The sequence below is a fragment of the Bos grunniens genome, chromosome 9 (assembly GCF_055505025.1).
Source record: "Bos grunniens cultivar Pamir isolate PY7600 chromosome 9, Bosgru_T2T1.0, whole genome shotgun sequence".
NCBI lineage: Eukaryota > Metazoa > Chordata > Mammalia > Artiodactyla > Bovidae > Bos > Bos grunniens.
Genome location: NC_141173.1, coordinates 83,034,668 through 83,049,813, shown reverse-complemented (window position 1 = coordinate 83,049,813; position 15,146 = coordinate 83,034,668). Strand labels below are relative to the sequence as shown.

At 38.2% G+C, this 15,146-nt stretch overlaps 1 protein-coding gene across 16 annotated transcripts in view; it reads right to left on the bottom strand.

Moving 5' to 3' along the window:
* The window catches only part of UTRN (utrophin), a 556,162-nt gene that overhangs the window by 125,667 nt on the left and 415,349 nt on the right, over nucleotides 1-15,146 (bottom strand). For all 16 annotated transcript variants that reach the window (XM_086318195.1, XM_086318199.1, XM_086318196.1 and 13 more), the window contains one exon: nucleotides 5,546-5,675. In XM_086318195.1, the coding sequence (XP_086174321.1) occupies nucleotides 5,546-5,675 (130 nt within the window). The remainder of the gene's footprint in view (nucleotides 1-5,545; nucleotides 5,676-15,146) is intronic.

Here is a 15,146-nt window from a genome sequence, read left to right as displayed (position 1 = left end):
TTAAATGAAACACCAGACTGAAAAAGAAACAATGTTCAAACAGCCTTCAGTAAAATAACAGTTGTAGTAATAGTAATGTCTTGATGGGAATAAATTTTAAAGAAGACTCAAAGGGAAATTTATGAGCAAAATAATGCAAGCTTTTTTTTGTCTTAAAATCAGAACCTGAGTAGAGGAAAACAGCTTTTCCACACCCACATTGACAATCATTTGTATACTTTTCTGAACACTTTTAGAGGTGAACTATACTGTTAAAGTGTTAACTGTTTTGTTTAATAATTGTTACCATAGCTTCAATTCATAAAATATGTATGTGTGTGTGGGCGTGTGTGTGCACCTGCCTGCATCTGTGTGTGGGGTAGAGAGGGGGATGCAGACATGACTCTAATTCCATGTGCAATTTTGACTTCACTTTCACTTTTCACTTTCCTGCATTGGGGAAGGAAATGGCCACCCACTCCAGTGTTCTTGCCTGGAGAATCCCAGGGACGGGGGAGCCTGGTGGGCTTCCATCCATGGGGTTACACAGAGTTGGACACGACTGAAGCGACTTAGCAGCAGCAACTTAGCAGCAGCAAGAGGCTCTAGACAGTGAGAGTCAGGAAAGAGCTAGGAGGTCAGTGGCCAGTGAGCAGAGGGAAAGAGAAAGGAGAGGAGAATGAAGGGATGAGTTGAAAACAAGCCCCCAAACCCAAGATTAAGGAAGGTTACCAACACACAAGGTTGGTTCTGTTCTTTGATCTACTCCATATTAGCTGATGACCTTGGTCAGCGCCACAGTATTTTCTTGGCTTTGTGTTTTAACTTAATTTTTTTTAAAAAATGCATGCTATACAATCTGCTCAATTCATTAGGCCAAATACAAAAGTGGTTTGAAGAGTATACATAGTAAGACCAGTATGGATGATGATGAAATGTTTGCTGTTTCATTGTTCTACTTTTTAACAGATATAAACCAGGTGGTTAAAATCAAATAAAAAACAATTCAGTTCAGTTGCTCAGTCATGTCTGACTCTTTGCGACCCCATGGACTGCAGCATGCCAGGCCTCCCTCAGGAGGGAGTTTACCCAAACTCATGTCCATTGAGTCAGTGATGCCATCCAACTATCTCATCCTCTCTCGTCCCCTTCTCCTCCTGCCCTCAATCTTTCCCGGAATCAGGGTCTTTTCAGTTCAACCTCACTAAAAGGAAATATTATACATTGACATGATACAATTCAAGTTAAATTAAGTAGTTCCCTATCACTCAAGGGAAGGAAACTATTGACAAAGTTGTGAACTTTGTTAAATTTCTATAATTATTCAGATAATTTTAAGTTCAAGTAAAAATTATATTGACTGAATAACCTTACACAGGCAGAATGAGTAATTCTGGGAAGCTGAGTGGTCCAGATGGCTATATTTCATTCATTTAGCCCTATTTTTGTATGGTTGCCATTTTGGAAGGAAATTTACTAAAATATAGTATAAACTCCTATGCCTTCTCTTAACTGATTTATATTCTATCTTCAAAAATAAACAAACCACAGCTCATTGCTTCAGCTTTTCTTTTATTGTAAAAATCCCCAAAGACTACTCTAGTTTGTTTTATTTTAGAATTCTCATGTATCCTTTTTATAATTTTCTTTCTCCTCATTGCTGTCAGACTGCCAGACATCATTTCTCACTGCCACCCTTCCCCCTGCCGTATCATTTCCATCTTGCTACATACCCATAATTCACTGGAAAACAAGGGAAACTAGTTACAACAGTGGCTAAAGGAAGAGTTAATACCTCTGCGAGAGTGGCTTTTCTACAATCTTCACTATATTTTCGACATAATACTGTCTTGGCTGCTCAGATAATTTCTCACACTTTTTCAGATTCTCAACAAATAGGAGAGGTCACTAAGCAAGGGAAGGGCTGAGCTTCAGACACAGATATTAGTATATAGTCAGAGAGGCGACTAGGTACCAGGGAGCAAGGAGAAGAGCTGGAGAGGAATGGGTTCAGGGTGACACACAGCCTCAGTGAGTGGGACAGAATGAGCAAGGGCTGGGTAGGCAAAGGAAGAAGGAGTTGGAGATCAGGCAGAAGAGACCAATAGGCAGAAAAAAAATAGAATGGGCAACGAAATCGTTACCTGCAGACCATCATGAGAAGTTGGTGTTAAATGACATTAGTTTGGAGCAGAGAGAGGAATGAGATGCTACTAAATAGAAAAATGAAGTGAAAGTGTTAGTTGCTCAGTTGAGTCTGATTCTTTGCAACCCCAAGGACTGTAGTCTGCCAGGGTCTTCTGTTCATGGAATTCTTCAGGCAAGAATACTGGAGTGGGTTGCCATTTCCTTCTCTAGGGGATCTTCCCAATCCAGGAATTAAACCTGGTTCCCCTTCATTGCAGGCAGATTCTTTACTGTCTGAGCCACCAGGGAAACTGAGGCCAAATCACTGTGCAGCTTTGCATGACAGGTAAAGGAGTTCAGATCCTATTGCAGAGGCTACTAGAGGTTTTAAATCAGGGTAGCAAATGCTAGCTCTGTGTTTTAAATACATCATGGTAGCATCTACCTTGATGCAGGGATACCAATTAAGAAAGTATTGCAACAGTCCTAGGAAAAGATGGTAAGGACCTGAAATAGGGCAATTAATGTTAGTAGTGACTTTTAGTGTTTAAAATATACATACTTGAAAGTTGTTAGGAGACTAGATCTTGAAAGTTCTCATCACAAGGGAAGAAGTTGGAACTATGTGAGATGTTAGATGTTCCTAGTCTTATGTGGTGATCATTTAACAATATATACAAATATTAACTCATTATGTTGTACATCTTAAACTTGTACAATGTTATGTAAATTATATGTCAATAAAACTGGGGGGAAAAAAGAAAATTTTTAGCAGAGCGTACCTGATAAGATTCTTGGTCAACAACTGATTATTTGGTTGAGATAATTAGCTTGCTTGTTTTTTTAACAGCATTTATTAAATGCTGCCTGAGAGCAACTCATCCAGTGTTACTCAGTAAGAAAATGAAACTCAATAAACTATCATAAAATGCACATATACACATATGCCACTATGAGACAGTAATTGATAATAGAAAAAAAGAAGCTAGGAGAAAAGGTTTCAGGAGAGAAAAATCATGGGGAGAAGTATTTTCTGAAATAGTTGTTCAAAAGTAAAGAAATGGATTCACCTTGGTGTGTCCTTTGGTACATTACACATAGCATACTCAATAAATGCTTATTAAATAGAACCCCCCAAAAATCATACATAGGTTCTCTCTGCTCTATTTCCTTTAACACTGAGTACTTTGAGTAGCATCAAAAAAGATAACTAATGTTCAAACACTCTCTGTTTCTGGCAGCAGAGGTTCATAAGTCACAGTAAACAACAAAGTATAAAAGCTATTATGGGTAATTTTCTTTCATTTACTTTTAACAACAGGTAAAATCAGCCAACATTATACAAAATAATATCAGGAAAGGAGAAAGCATGGGAATGACTAATTGTAAAAAAAAAAATATATCATAAAGTTACACTGACATGACTTTTTTTTCTTGCCTCCCAATATAGTATATGAAAATGGACCTTAAAAATTCCCAATATAAGGGCTCAAAAAGCAGTATGTTTTTACCCTTTGAATTGACTAATCACTGAGGAAGAAAATTGATAGCAAAGTGAAACTCAAGTGATGTAACACTTTTCTACTGCTATGAAGTAACTGATTATAAAAATTTTTTCCTCTATTCTCTGAAAAGTATTGGGGAAACAAGGAGATGAGGCAGGCAGATTTAAGGTAGAGTTTAAATTGGATAAAGTAAGACAAGTGAACTTATTTTTCTTCCAAGCTTAAAAAAACAAGTGAACTAGCGCCTTCTTCTTGCTGTATTTAAGTTGAAATGTGCTGTCCAACCGCCCAGGGCCTCTGTAATCTGCTCCAGCCAGCACACACAAACTCCTCGCTCGTTCCTCCCGTGCAGGCACAGTCCCTGACCACCCCCCCCTCATCACCCCCTGCCCCTCTTCCTGAGCTCTGCTGACTTGCCCTGACACACAGCTGCTCTGCTCCTCACGCTGGGCTGCTGCTTCCAATAGTTTTATCCTAATTAATCATTTTAATCCACACCCAAGCATGCTCAGTATCCAATCCACACCCAAGCGTGCTCAGCATCCAAGTCATTCAACCACCTACTATGTAGGTGTGTGCATACATTATGTCTGTGTGTGTATATGATACGCATATAATTTCATCTATAACAGAGTACCCAGAAGGCATAGTCCTCCAAAGACAGAAATAACCATCATGAACGATTTGCAGACTGTGAGAGGTGGAGACTCAACAATGATTTAGGTCCCTGGGTAGGCTGACTGGAAAAACAGTGATCCTGCCAGGAGAGAGTAGTAAAGCAAAGCTGCAAGAGATGATAAGCGTGCTGTGTGTGTCTCTGTATGTATACACACACACACACACACACATTCCCCCAAAGGGTCAAGAAAAGTGGTATGATCCTGATGGGAAATTTATTCCCATTGAAGTAGAGCTTCCCTGACAAAGGCTGAGAAGGAAAATGGCAACTTTCCAAATGTCTGATCCAGTTCCAACTACAGTCAAAGCATTTTCCAACACTACATCCCTTACAAGTAACAAATGCTCATGAATTACACCTCTGGACACAGCATGAGAAATCGTTCAGGTCTGCTTTTACTATGGAAAATGAATGATGAGAAAATATTCTGAATGGCATGTTTATTTTTTAAAATGCATCAGAATGCTTTTATGCCAAAAGTGAAAAATCAAAATGAAGATATATGTTGGCCCCCAAGTTCATCTCTTAAATCTACTACGTAATTTATTACTAGTTGCTAGTAAGGTAGATACCATTTCAGTTTTAAGCCAAAGTACATAAACAATATAAGTTGTTAGCATCTAAATTAAATAAATTCTGTGGTCTGCTTATAAAAGAAAGGCATTTTAGTGTCTTATTTAAATTTGTAATCTTGAAAAAGAGAAGTTAAAAAACATTATAGATATTTAAATAATTTATATGTTTACTCATATCCTAAATATCATTCTTCTATATATAATTATTTATCATATAGTTTAAATGTAAGAAATGTAACTATTTATTTCTTAAAGAAATTATTTGTAGTTACAGACAATTTTAATAAATTAATTTGTCTACAGTTAATTCCCTTTTAAAATAATGATACTGAATATACAGTCATTTCATTTTTTAATTTAAGAATCTAGATATTTATTAATGACAAATTTGACTAAAGTAATAGAAGAAAAAATTTAATACTAGGCCCTGATATTCTGTAAGGAATTTAAAAATATCAGGTCCTCAGTTCAGTTCAGTTCTGTCGCTCAGTCATGTCTGACTCTTTGCAACCCCATGAATTACAGCACGCCAGGCCTCCCTGTCCATCACCAACTCCCGGAGTTCACTCAAACTCCTGTCCATCGAGTCCTTAATGCTGCAAAAAAAATTCTCTAGTCGATTTTGGTGTTTTGTTCTCCTCATATATATTTTTATGACATACTAAAGAAACCAGTCTCACCTGTTTTTGATTGTAGGTTTCTTCTTGGTTCTTCAGGGGCCTCAATTGGCTGATCAGCCAGGAAAACTCGAGCTTGGTCTATAGCATTCAGGACAGAATACTCCTTCTCCTTTAACTCACGTCTCAGTGCCTTTGCAAAGAGAAGGAAAAGTTGAATTTGTAACCCAATGTGTTCACCAAGTCATGGAATATCTTCAGTTAGACCCCTTCTGTTCACACTTGTCAAGGCAATGGCTAATCACCAGCATATAAGCAAGGTTAAAAAATGAAAATGTAAATTCTACACATTGGAATGATGAAACATGAATAAAAGCAAAAAGATGATTCCTGTAGAACTAACATGAAAAACCCCACCAAAATCCCCTAAATTTACAATATTCACCTGAGGGAAATTGCTAGAGTATATCTGAACTTACACAAAATGTACTTGAGAGTTACCAGATTGCTAAAATATAAGAGCCTGGTCTAAGATACTTTTCTCTTATGAGACTGACTGACCAAAAAGACCACATCCAATGATACAGAAAGAGGCAATTTCACAAGTAGTAATGAGATCCTCAGAAGTGTTTTACATCCTTTGGAATATATTAAGAAAAAAAAAATTCAGAGACAGAAACAAATTAAAGTACATGAAATCAAAACTAAACCAAAGAGAACACATAAAAGACAATCTCCAATTATCTTAAAATATATTCTATCTCTCATGCTGAGGCAATTACAATTTTTCCCTTGCGACATTTTTCATGCAAATCTACGAGTCTTGGAACAGTGTATGTATAGTACTTTGGCTGTTCTCAGTAGGGTTGAACTTTCACCTCTGCCCCTATAAATGTTTGGTGATTAAGACTAATTGACTAGGGTTTAAAAACAACAAAACTCATCCAGTGTCTACTGAAAGATAAGAGTAAAAGAAGACTTTCTCATGTGCTATTTCAATACTGTAGCTAGATCAAAATTATTGTTATCCTGTTAAATTATGTACCTAAACACTTACTGGCTCTAATATTTTGCTTTTAATACAGTTCCTTGGCAATGCATTATGAAAACTCAACATTTTATTTTCTAAAATATTACCCTCTAAATTGTATGTTACAATCAACCAAATCCTCTGAACCTAAGTACTTTTAACAGCATTTGATATACTGGGATGACAGGGTATTTGGAGGCCATATCCTCATCATCCACAGTAAATAAAAACCAAAAATTCTAAATATCTAGAAGGAGAAGGAAATGGCAACCCACTCCAGTATTCTTGCCTGGAGAATCCCGGAGACAAAGGAGCCTGGTGGGCTGCTGTCTATGGGGTCGCAGAGAGTCGGACACAACTGAAGCGACTTAGCAGCAACAGCAGAAATATCAGAATAATCTTATGTAAAAAAACCTGAACCTGAGCACCAGAAAAACACTGGTAATGAAGTTGAAAGAGACCATCACAGGTGGGGAGGTGTGAAAGAGCAGGCCAGGAGTAGAGAGAAATGGAGTTGACAGTGTGGGTTTTTGTGATAAGCACTGTAAATATTATTTGACTTATAAATTGTATAAGCATAAACTGTATACAATTATTACTTTGATAAAAATTTCAAATTAAAGGAATAAAAGTACAAAACAACAATAACAAAAATACCAGCCCATAATTTGTTGTTGTTGTTTAGTAGCTAAGTCCTATGCAACTCTTTTGCAACCGCACGGACTACAGCCTGCCAGGCTCCTCTGCCCACGGGATTTCCCAGGCACAGGGTGTTGGCAGGGAATGTCTCCTGAACTCCTTGGATGCACCAAGGAAGGGAAGTAGAGGAGGCAAGTGTGGGCAGGTGGGAACCATAAAAATATGGGGTTCAAGTTCTAATGCCAACTCACCACTCAAATATCCTAGGGAACAGCATACATTCCACATCTTTTCATACTCTATTTTGCAAATTTAATTTTGTTATTCAATTTGTTCTATTCCAATTATATTTAATTGCATGTCAAAAATGAGTTTAACTTTCAACAGCACTATACATATAATCATTCTACCACCCTTTACCTCTCAATTAGACATAAAAGAAAACCAGCATTTCCTAACCACCTGGTGCACGTTAATGATAAGATAATTAGACTCCAACAGAGTTGTTTTGTACACAGAGCTACAAAGTGGCATTCAGCTTTAGGTTCTAATATCACATGACATATGAACTATCTTAAATGAGCATAACAGTATCTAATTGGAATTTCTTCTTTTTTAATGACTTTATATTTTCATTCAAAACAATTCTGTTCTCAGACAATAACAAGTATTAGCAAGGATGTGAAGAAGTTGGAACCTTCATAAACTGATGCTGGAATGCTTAAAATAGTGCATCGACTTTGAAAAACAATTTGGAAATCCCTAAAAATGTTAAACACAGTTACCTTTTGATCCAGTAATACCACTCCTGGATATATACCTAAGAGAACTGAAAGCATATGTCCCCATAAAAACTCACACATGAAAACTCATGGCAATGTTATTCATAATAGCCAAAATGTGGTCACAACCAAAACATCCATCAAGTGGTGAATGGATAAACAAAATGCTATATATCCATATAATAACATCTCATTAGGCAACAGAAATGAATGAAATAGTGATACATGTTACAACATGGATGAGTCTTGAAAACATTACACGAAGTGAAAAAAGACAGACACAAAAGCCCATTACTATGAAATGCCCAAATAGGTAAGTGTATATATAGAATAGATTGGTGGCAGCTTAGGACTTCAAGGTTGAGGCAAGAATGGGTGAGTTAACCACTCATGGGCATCAGGTTTCTTGGGGCAGGAGGTAACAAAAATGTCCTAAATAGATAGTGATGATGACTTACAACTCTGAATATACTAACAGCCACTGACCATCTGGTCCCATCACTTCATGGCAAATAGATGGAGATAAAACTCATATATAGATCAGTCTTATGGACTCTGTGGGAGAGGGAGAGGGTGGGGAGATTTGGGAGAATGGCATTGAAACATGTATAATATCATGTATGAAATGAGTCGCCAGTCCAGGTTCGATGCACGATACTGGATGCTTGGGGCTGGTGCACTGGGATGACCCAGAGGGAGGGTATGGGGAGGGAGGAGGGAGGAGGGTTCAGGATGGGGAACACAGGTATACCTGTGGTGGATTCATTTCGATATTTGGCAAACTAATACAATATTGTAAAGTTTAAAAATAAAATAAAATTAAAAAAAAAACAAACAAACAGAAACAGTGGCAGATTCTATTTTCTTGGGCTCCAAAATCACTGTGAATGGTGACTACAGCCATGAAACTAAAAGACACTTGCTCCTTGAAAGAAAAATTATGACAAACCCAGACAGGGTATTAAAAAGCAGAGACATTACTTTGCTGACAATGGTCCATATAGTCAAAGGTATGATCTTTTTAGCAGTCATATACAGATGCAAGAGTTGGACCAGAAAGAAGTCTGAGCACTGAAGAACTGATGCTCTCCAACTGTGGTGCTGGAGAAGACTCTTGAGAATTCCTTGGACAACAAGGAGATCAAACCAGTCAATCCTAAAAGAAATCAACCCTGAATACTCACTGGAATGACTGATAACTCATTAGAAAAGACCTTAATGCTGGGAAAGATTAAGGGCAGGAGGAGAAGGGTAATGAGATGGCTGTATGACATCACCAACTCAATAGACATGAGTTTGAGCAAACTCTGGGAGATAGTGAAGGACAGGGAAGCCTACCATGCTGAAGTTCATGGGGTCACAAAGGGTCAGAAACGACTTAGCAGCTGAACAACAACTAAATTGCTCACTTTAATGGAGTGAATTTTAATGCTATGTGAATAATGTCTCAATAAAGTTATTAAAATAAAATAATCATGTTCTTTCCCCCAAAATAGTCCCCTAGGTAATCTCTTTATTTATGAACCTCCATTCCCACCCATCTGCAAGGTAATTGCTCATCCTGTATATTAAGTATGTTCCCACCTCAGCATTTCCAGGGACAGCTCATCCTCATATATCTCTCCCCTCCATTGTGTCTCTCCCCTCCATTATACTGTTATTTCTTCCAGGTGAGGCTCACCTCTTAATTATTCAAAATTCTCAGTGCCTGTTTAGATATATACAGAATATATATATGTATGTATGTGTGTGTGTGTGCACATGCACACTTAGTTGCTCAGTCATGTCCAACTATTTGTGACCTCATAGCCCAACATGCTATTCTGTCTATGGGAATTCCCCAGGCCAAGAATACTAGAGCAGGTTGCCATGCCCTCCTTCAGGGAATCTTCTCAACCCAGGGATCAAACCCAGGTCTCCTATATTGCAGGCAGATTATTTACCATCTAAGCCACCAGGGAAGCCCAAGAATACTGGAGTGGGTAGCCTATCCCTTCTCCAGGGGAACTTCCCAACCCAGGAATCGAACCGGGGTCTCCTGCATTGCAGGTGGATTCTTTACCGGCTGAGCTATCAGGGAAGCCTATATATATATATATATCCTATATATTATATAGATAAAATACTTTATTAAAATTTAATGGGGTAAATAGCATACTTAATATATTATTGGGCTTTCCTTGTGGTTCAACTGGTAAAGAATAAGCCTGCAATGCAGGAGACCTGGGTTTGATCCCTGGGTTGGGAAGATCCTCTGGAGAAGGGAAAGGCTACCCACTCCAGTATTCTGGCCTGGAGAATTCCATGGACTGTATAGTCCATGGGGTCGCAAAGAGTCAGACACGACTGAGTGACTTTCAATTCACATATATCCTTTATAAATACACATATAAATATACATACATATATATATATATACATATATATATATATATATATCCATTTATTTCCCCAACAAATGCTTGGGGAACAATGAATAAAAGAAGGCATGATTTCAGAATTAAATTCTAAATTCTGACAAAGTAAAATACACCAGAGCCCCCAGACTCTGACTATCCTAAAATGGAATAATTACTGGATTCCAGTTAGCTCTGGATTATTTGAATGATCTGCTTTGAAAATTACTGGTAAATAATTTTGGATGCAAAGTTAATTTTCTGTTGTCATTTAATAAGTAGATAGATAATCTAGTAACTCAGTGATTAAGTAGTATTTCAATTTGCTGTTGGTCGTTGTTTTATTAATAACAAATATCCTTTTCTCTCTCTAACCAAAGAACTTATCTCACTGAAAGAAGTGATATAAGCTTACTTCATCTTGCTTATTTTTTCCGCATCCTAATTCATGAGGCAAATGCATAGGGTAACAGTTCCAAAACTGATGCAGTCATTAGGTAGAAAGTAGCACCTGTTATTACTATCATATCAAATTCATCTAAACGGACTGACTTAAAAAAATGACAACTTATTTGTCATGAGTCTATGGATTGCTAATTTGACCAGCTCTTCTGCTGCTGTCATAGAGAATTGCTCGTGAGGCTGTAAACATCTGGGGCTTGAATGGGATTGGAAGTCCAAGATGGTCTCACTCACATGTCTGGAATTACTGCTGGCTATTGGCTAGAACACCATGGTTTCCCTCTATGTGATCTCTAACTGCCCAATAGGCTGGACCAGGCTTCTTCAACAGAATGATTGGTGTCCCCAGAGGGCAGAATGAAAACTGCAAGATCTTTCAAGGTATTAGCTTTAGAATAGCTCTGTCCAACAAAACTTTCTACAATGATGGAAATGTTCTAAAACTATGCAGGCCAATAAGGCAACACTAGTCATGTATGGCTATTTGGTATGCCCTTGAAATATGACTGGTATAGTGGGGGAACTGAATTTTAAATTGTATTTAAAATCATATAACAGAATCTGGCTATGTTGCTGACTCAGGCTTGGCTATCAACCTAACAGTTCTCTGTGTCACAAAGCTTATGCATTTTCTATTCTAGTACATAGGCAGAAAGACCCTAATCCCCTCCCAGAAAAACATGTGTAAAATGAAGCTTGGGCTTAAAAGCAATAGACCACGATCAGATGTAATAAGAGGAAGATACGGAATAATTTCAAAAAATACAATTGAAATTATATTGTATGCTCCCTTCAGTCATGTCCAACTCTGTGTGACCCCATGGACGGCAGCCCATCAGGCTCACCCATCCCTAGGATTCTCCAGGCAAAAACACTGGAGTGAGTTGCCATTTCTTTCTCCAATGCATGAAAGTGAAAAGTCGCTCAGTCAATTGAAATTATATCATATGCTCCTGCTGCTGCTAAGTCCCTTCAGTCGTGTCTGACTCTGTGTGACCCCATGGACTGCAGCCTTCCAGGCTCCTCCATCCATAGGATTTTCCAGGCAAGAGAGACTCAGCTACCTCAAGTCAAAAATAAATGGAGGGCACAAGGACTGTCTCATGCCCATAAGAAAACATTCAACTTCTCTGCCATCCCAAGGTGGCATGGGAATGTACAACAGAATTTTCCAACAAACATTTCCACCAACATTAAAATTTCAAGACACATATTACATTCACATAGTCTACAAAGAAGGGCTTCCCTGATGGCTCAATGGTAAAGAATCTGCCTGCAATGCAGGAGCCACAGGAGACGCGGGTTCAAACCCTGGGTCAGGAAGATCTCCTGAAGGAGGAAATGACAATCCTCTCCAGTATTCTTGCCTGGAAAAAATTCTATGGACAGAGAAGCCTGGTGGGCTACAGTCCACGGGTTGCAAAGAGTCGGACATGACTGAGCGACTTAGCACAAGCACAAATCTATAAAGAAATATGCCAGGCAACAAGAGAGGACAACAGTTAACAAGCCCATGATCCAAACTCTTAAGGAACTTAGAGTCTGAAGAGAACACAGTGCAAGTGAGAACGTGTTGGTGCCACCAATCTTTAGAGATGTATACATGGGCACTGAGAAAACAAAGAGGAGCGGGGAGGCAGAGGCAGTTACAAGCAACCTTCTCAAAAATGTGTAAACTTTGTACTGAAAAAGAAATTGGAATCAGATTAAATGTAATTAGGGGAAAAGCAATTCAAGAAAACAGAATAAACCGGTAAGCTAATTTAGTCTCTCATTGTTTTCCTATTAGGTAGCTTCTGTATGCTCATTTAAACAAAATGAAGCCCCAGAACAACAGATGGATGAAGACCTGATGTGCATATCAGAATTTAACTACTAAAATCCCAGAGTTTTCATCTTCAGTAATTTCTATGAACCCAACACCCCTTCAGCGGAGCTCTCCTTTCCTCCCACTTCTCTTCAGTGGCTCCGGCTGTTTTCCCATGAGTGTCTGGCAGCTGAGTAAATCAATTGCTTCTTACTCAACTTTAAATGCCTAAAGAGAGATTCTCAATGATCCTTCTGAATGGTCGGGGAACATTTCTCCCCACCCGCTATTAGTTTGTGGGAAGGCACGGGATTAAGGGATAAGGTGGTATAAAGAAGTGACCCGTGTGGCTTAAGTTAGAGAGCCTCATGAATCAATCAGCTGCTCTTCATTTTCATCATGAAAGAGGCATCACTCACTGGGATGGCTGAATCACTGCCAAGGAAACAGCAGTTTTATCCGTTGTTTCTGGCCACTGACATGGACGAGGACAGGATCCTGCAAGCTCCTTAATATGAACACAGAGTCTGAGCGAACCTAGAGGGAGAAGGGAAATCCCGCCATCTTCCCTGTCCTCAACTGGAAACTTGGTCACACTAGACTGAGAAGAGGGACAAGAATGACAAACCTGTGGGTGTGAACTAAATCCTGGCATCATCCCCTCCTCTATAAACAACAACTCTCCCCCTCCTCTCTTTAATCTAAAGGCATTAATCACCCACACTGTCTGTATGTGTGTGCATGCTAAGTCGCTTCAGTTGTATCCGACTCTTTGTGACCCTGTGGACTGTAGCCCACCAGGCTCCTCTGTCCATGGAATTCTCCAGGCAAGAATACTGCAGTGGGTAGCCATTCCCTTCTCCAGGGGATCTTTCCAAATCAGGTATTGAACCCAGGTCTCCTGCATTGCAGGCGGACTCTTTATCATCTGAGCCACCAGGCCAATCTAAAGTCCTACCCATAAATCTCAGCTCTTCTCCAAGACTAAGGTTCTTTCTTCAACTTTTATTCACTATTATTTGTGGGGGAAGTACTAGTATTCTTCCCTTGAGAATTCCATGGGTGGAGGAGCCTGGTGGACTACAGTCCATAGGATTGCAGAGTCAGGCACAGCTGAGCGACTAACACACACACACACACACACACACACACACACACACAAGACTCTTATGTCACTTCAGATTCTTAGAAGGCAAACAATTGTAGTGTCTATTTGTGAACCACTTGTTCCAGAATAAAACAGCAATGTAAACCTCTGTGGTGGTAAAAATGGTTAGCCAGGTTACATCACTCATCCTAACTTGGTAGAAATATCAAATTTCTTCAACTGTTCAGTCCAACAAATGGAGACTTTTTTCCTGTCCTTCTAGAAGCAACAAAGTCAAACAGAGCCACCAGTTTGTCCTCTTTCTTCTTTTTGGGAGAGAACTTAAGCCAGACATCCTAAAACAACTTTCTAAATTCCCATGCTGACACGGAACACCAGCATTTTAATTCTAACGATACAAGATATACAAGAAACGGGGACAAAAATGAGAAATTACAAGCAAGATTTCCATGAAACTCTACTTCTATGTGTTGGTGGAAGCAGAAAATTAGTTCAATCATTTGGATAGTAAGTTGGCAATCTATCAAGAGTCATTACTGTGATCATATTGTGTGAAACAAGAATTTCACCTTCGGGACTATATCCTAAGAAAATGATCCAGAAAGAGCTACAAACACAAAAGTTTTCATTATAACATTATTTATGATTTAACAAATGAAAGCAACTTAAATATCTAATACGTGGGAAATATTTAGATTCACGACTACAGCTACACTAGGGATCATTAAGGAAATAACCCTGAAAAATGATTGTGAAAATGACTGCATAGCAATGTGAAGAAATAGGTATGACATGTATCTCAGTGAAAAAGACAGGAAAAAAACTATGGAGCCGATTAAAACTGTGTGAAAGGTGAACATGCAAAAATAAAATAACCCAAAATGAAAATGGTTATATTACAGTAGTGAAATTATGGCTAATATTTTGCCCTTTATTTTATAAGATCTGTAATAAATTATTTTCAATTAAAAAATATGCTTTTAAGAAAAGACTGCCAAAAGGAATCAAGTTCATTTATAATGGAACAAATTACAATTTTTGAACAGCATTATTAAGAATTTCAAATGTGTTTTAGAAGCAAACTTTTCATATCTATAGTGATCATAAAACTTTTGAATTATGTTTTACATCAATGAGAATCTAGATTTACTTGTAAAATGCAATTCAGGACATCTCTGAAGCTAGAGTTACTTATAAAATTAATACATGACAACATAGTTACCAAATGAGAGACTCTACATGTTTATGCCACTCCCTATGATTGGTAGGGATCTTAACTCATCTAGCTTTTTTTTTCTTTCAATGTTTATAGCAACTTTATTCACAATTGTTTCAAATTGGAAAAAACTCAAATATCCTCCATCTACTGCAGAATGGGCAGAAAAATGGTATGTCAATATAATGGAACACTCAGTTCAGTTCAGTTCAGTTCAGTCCCTC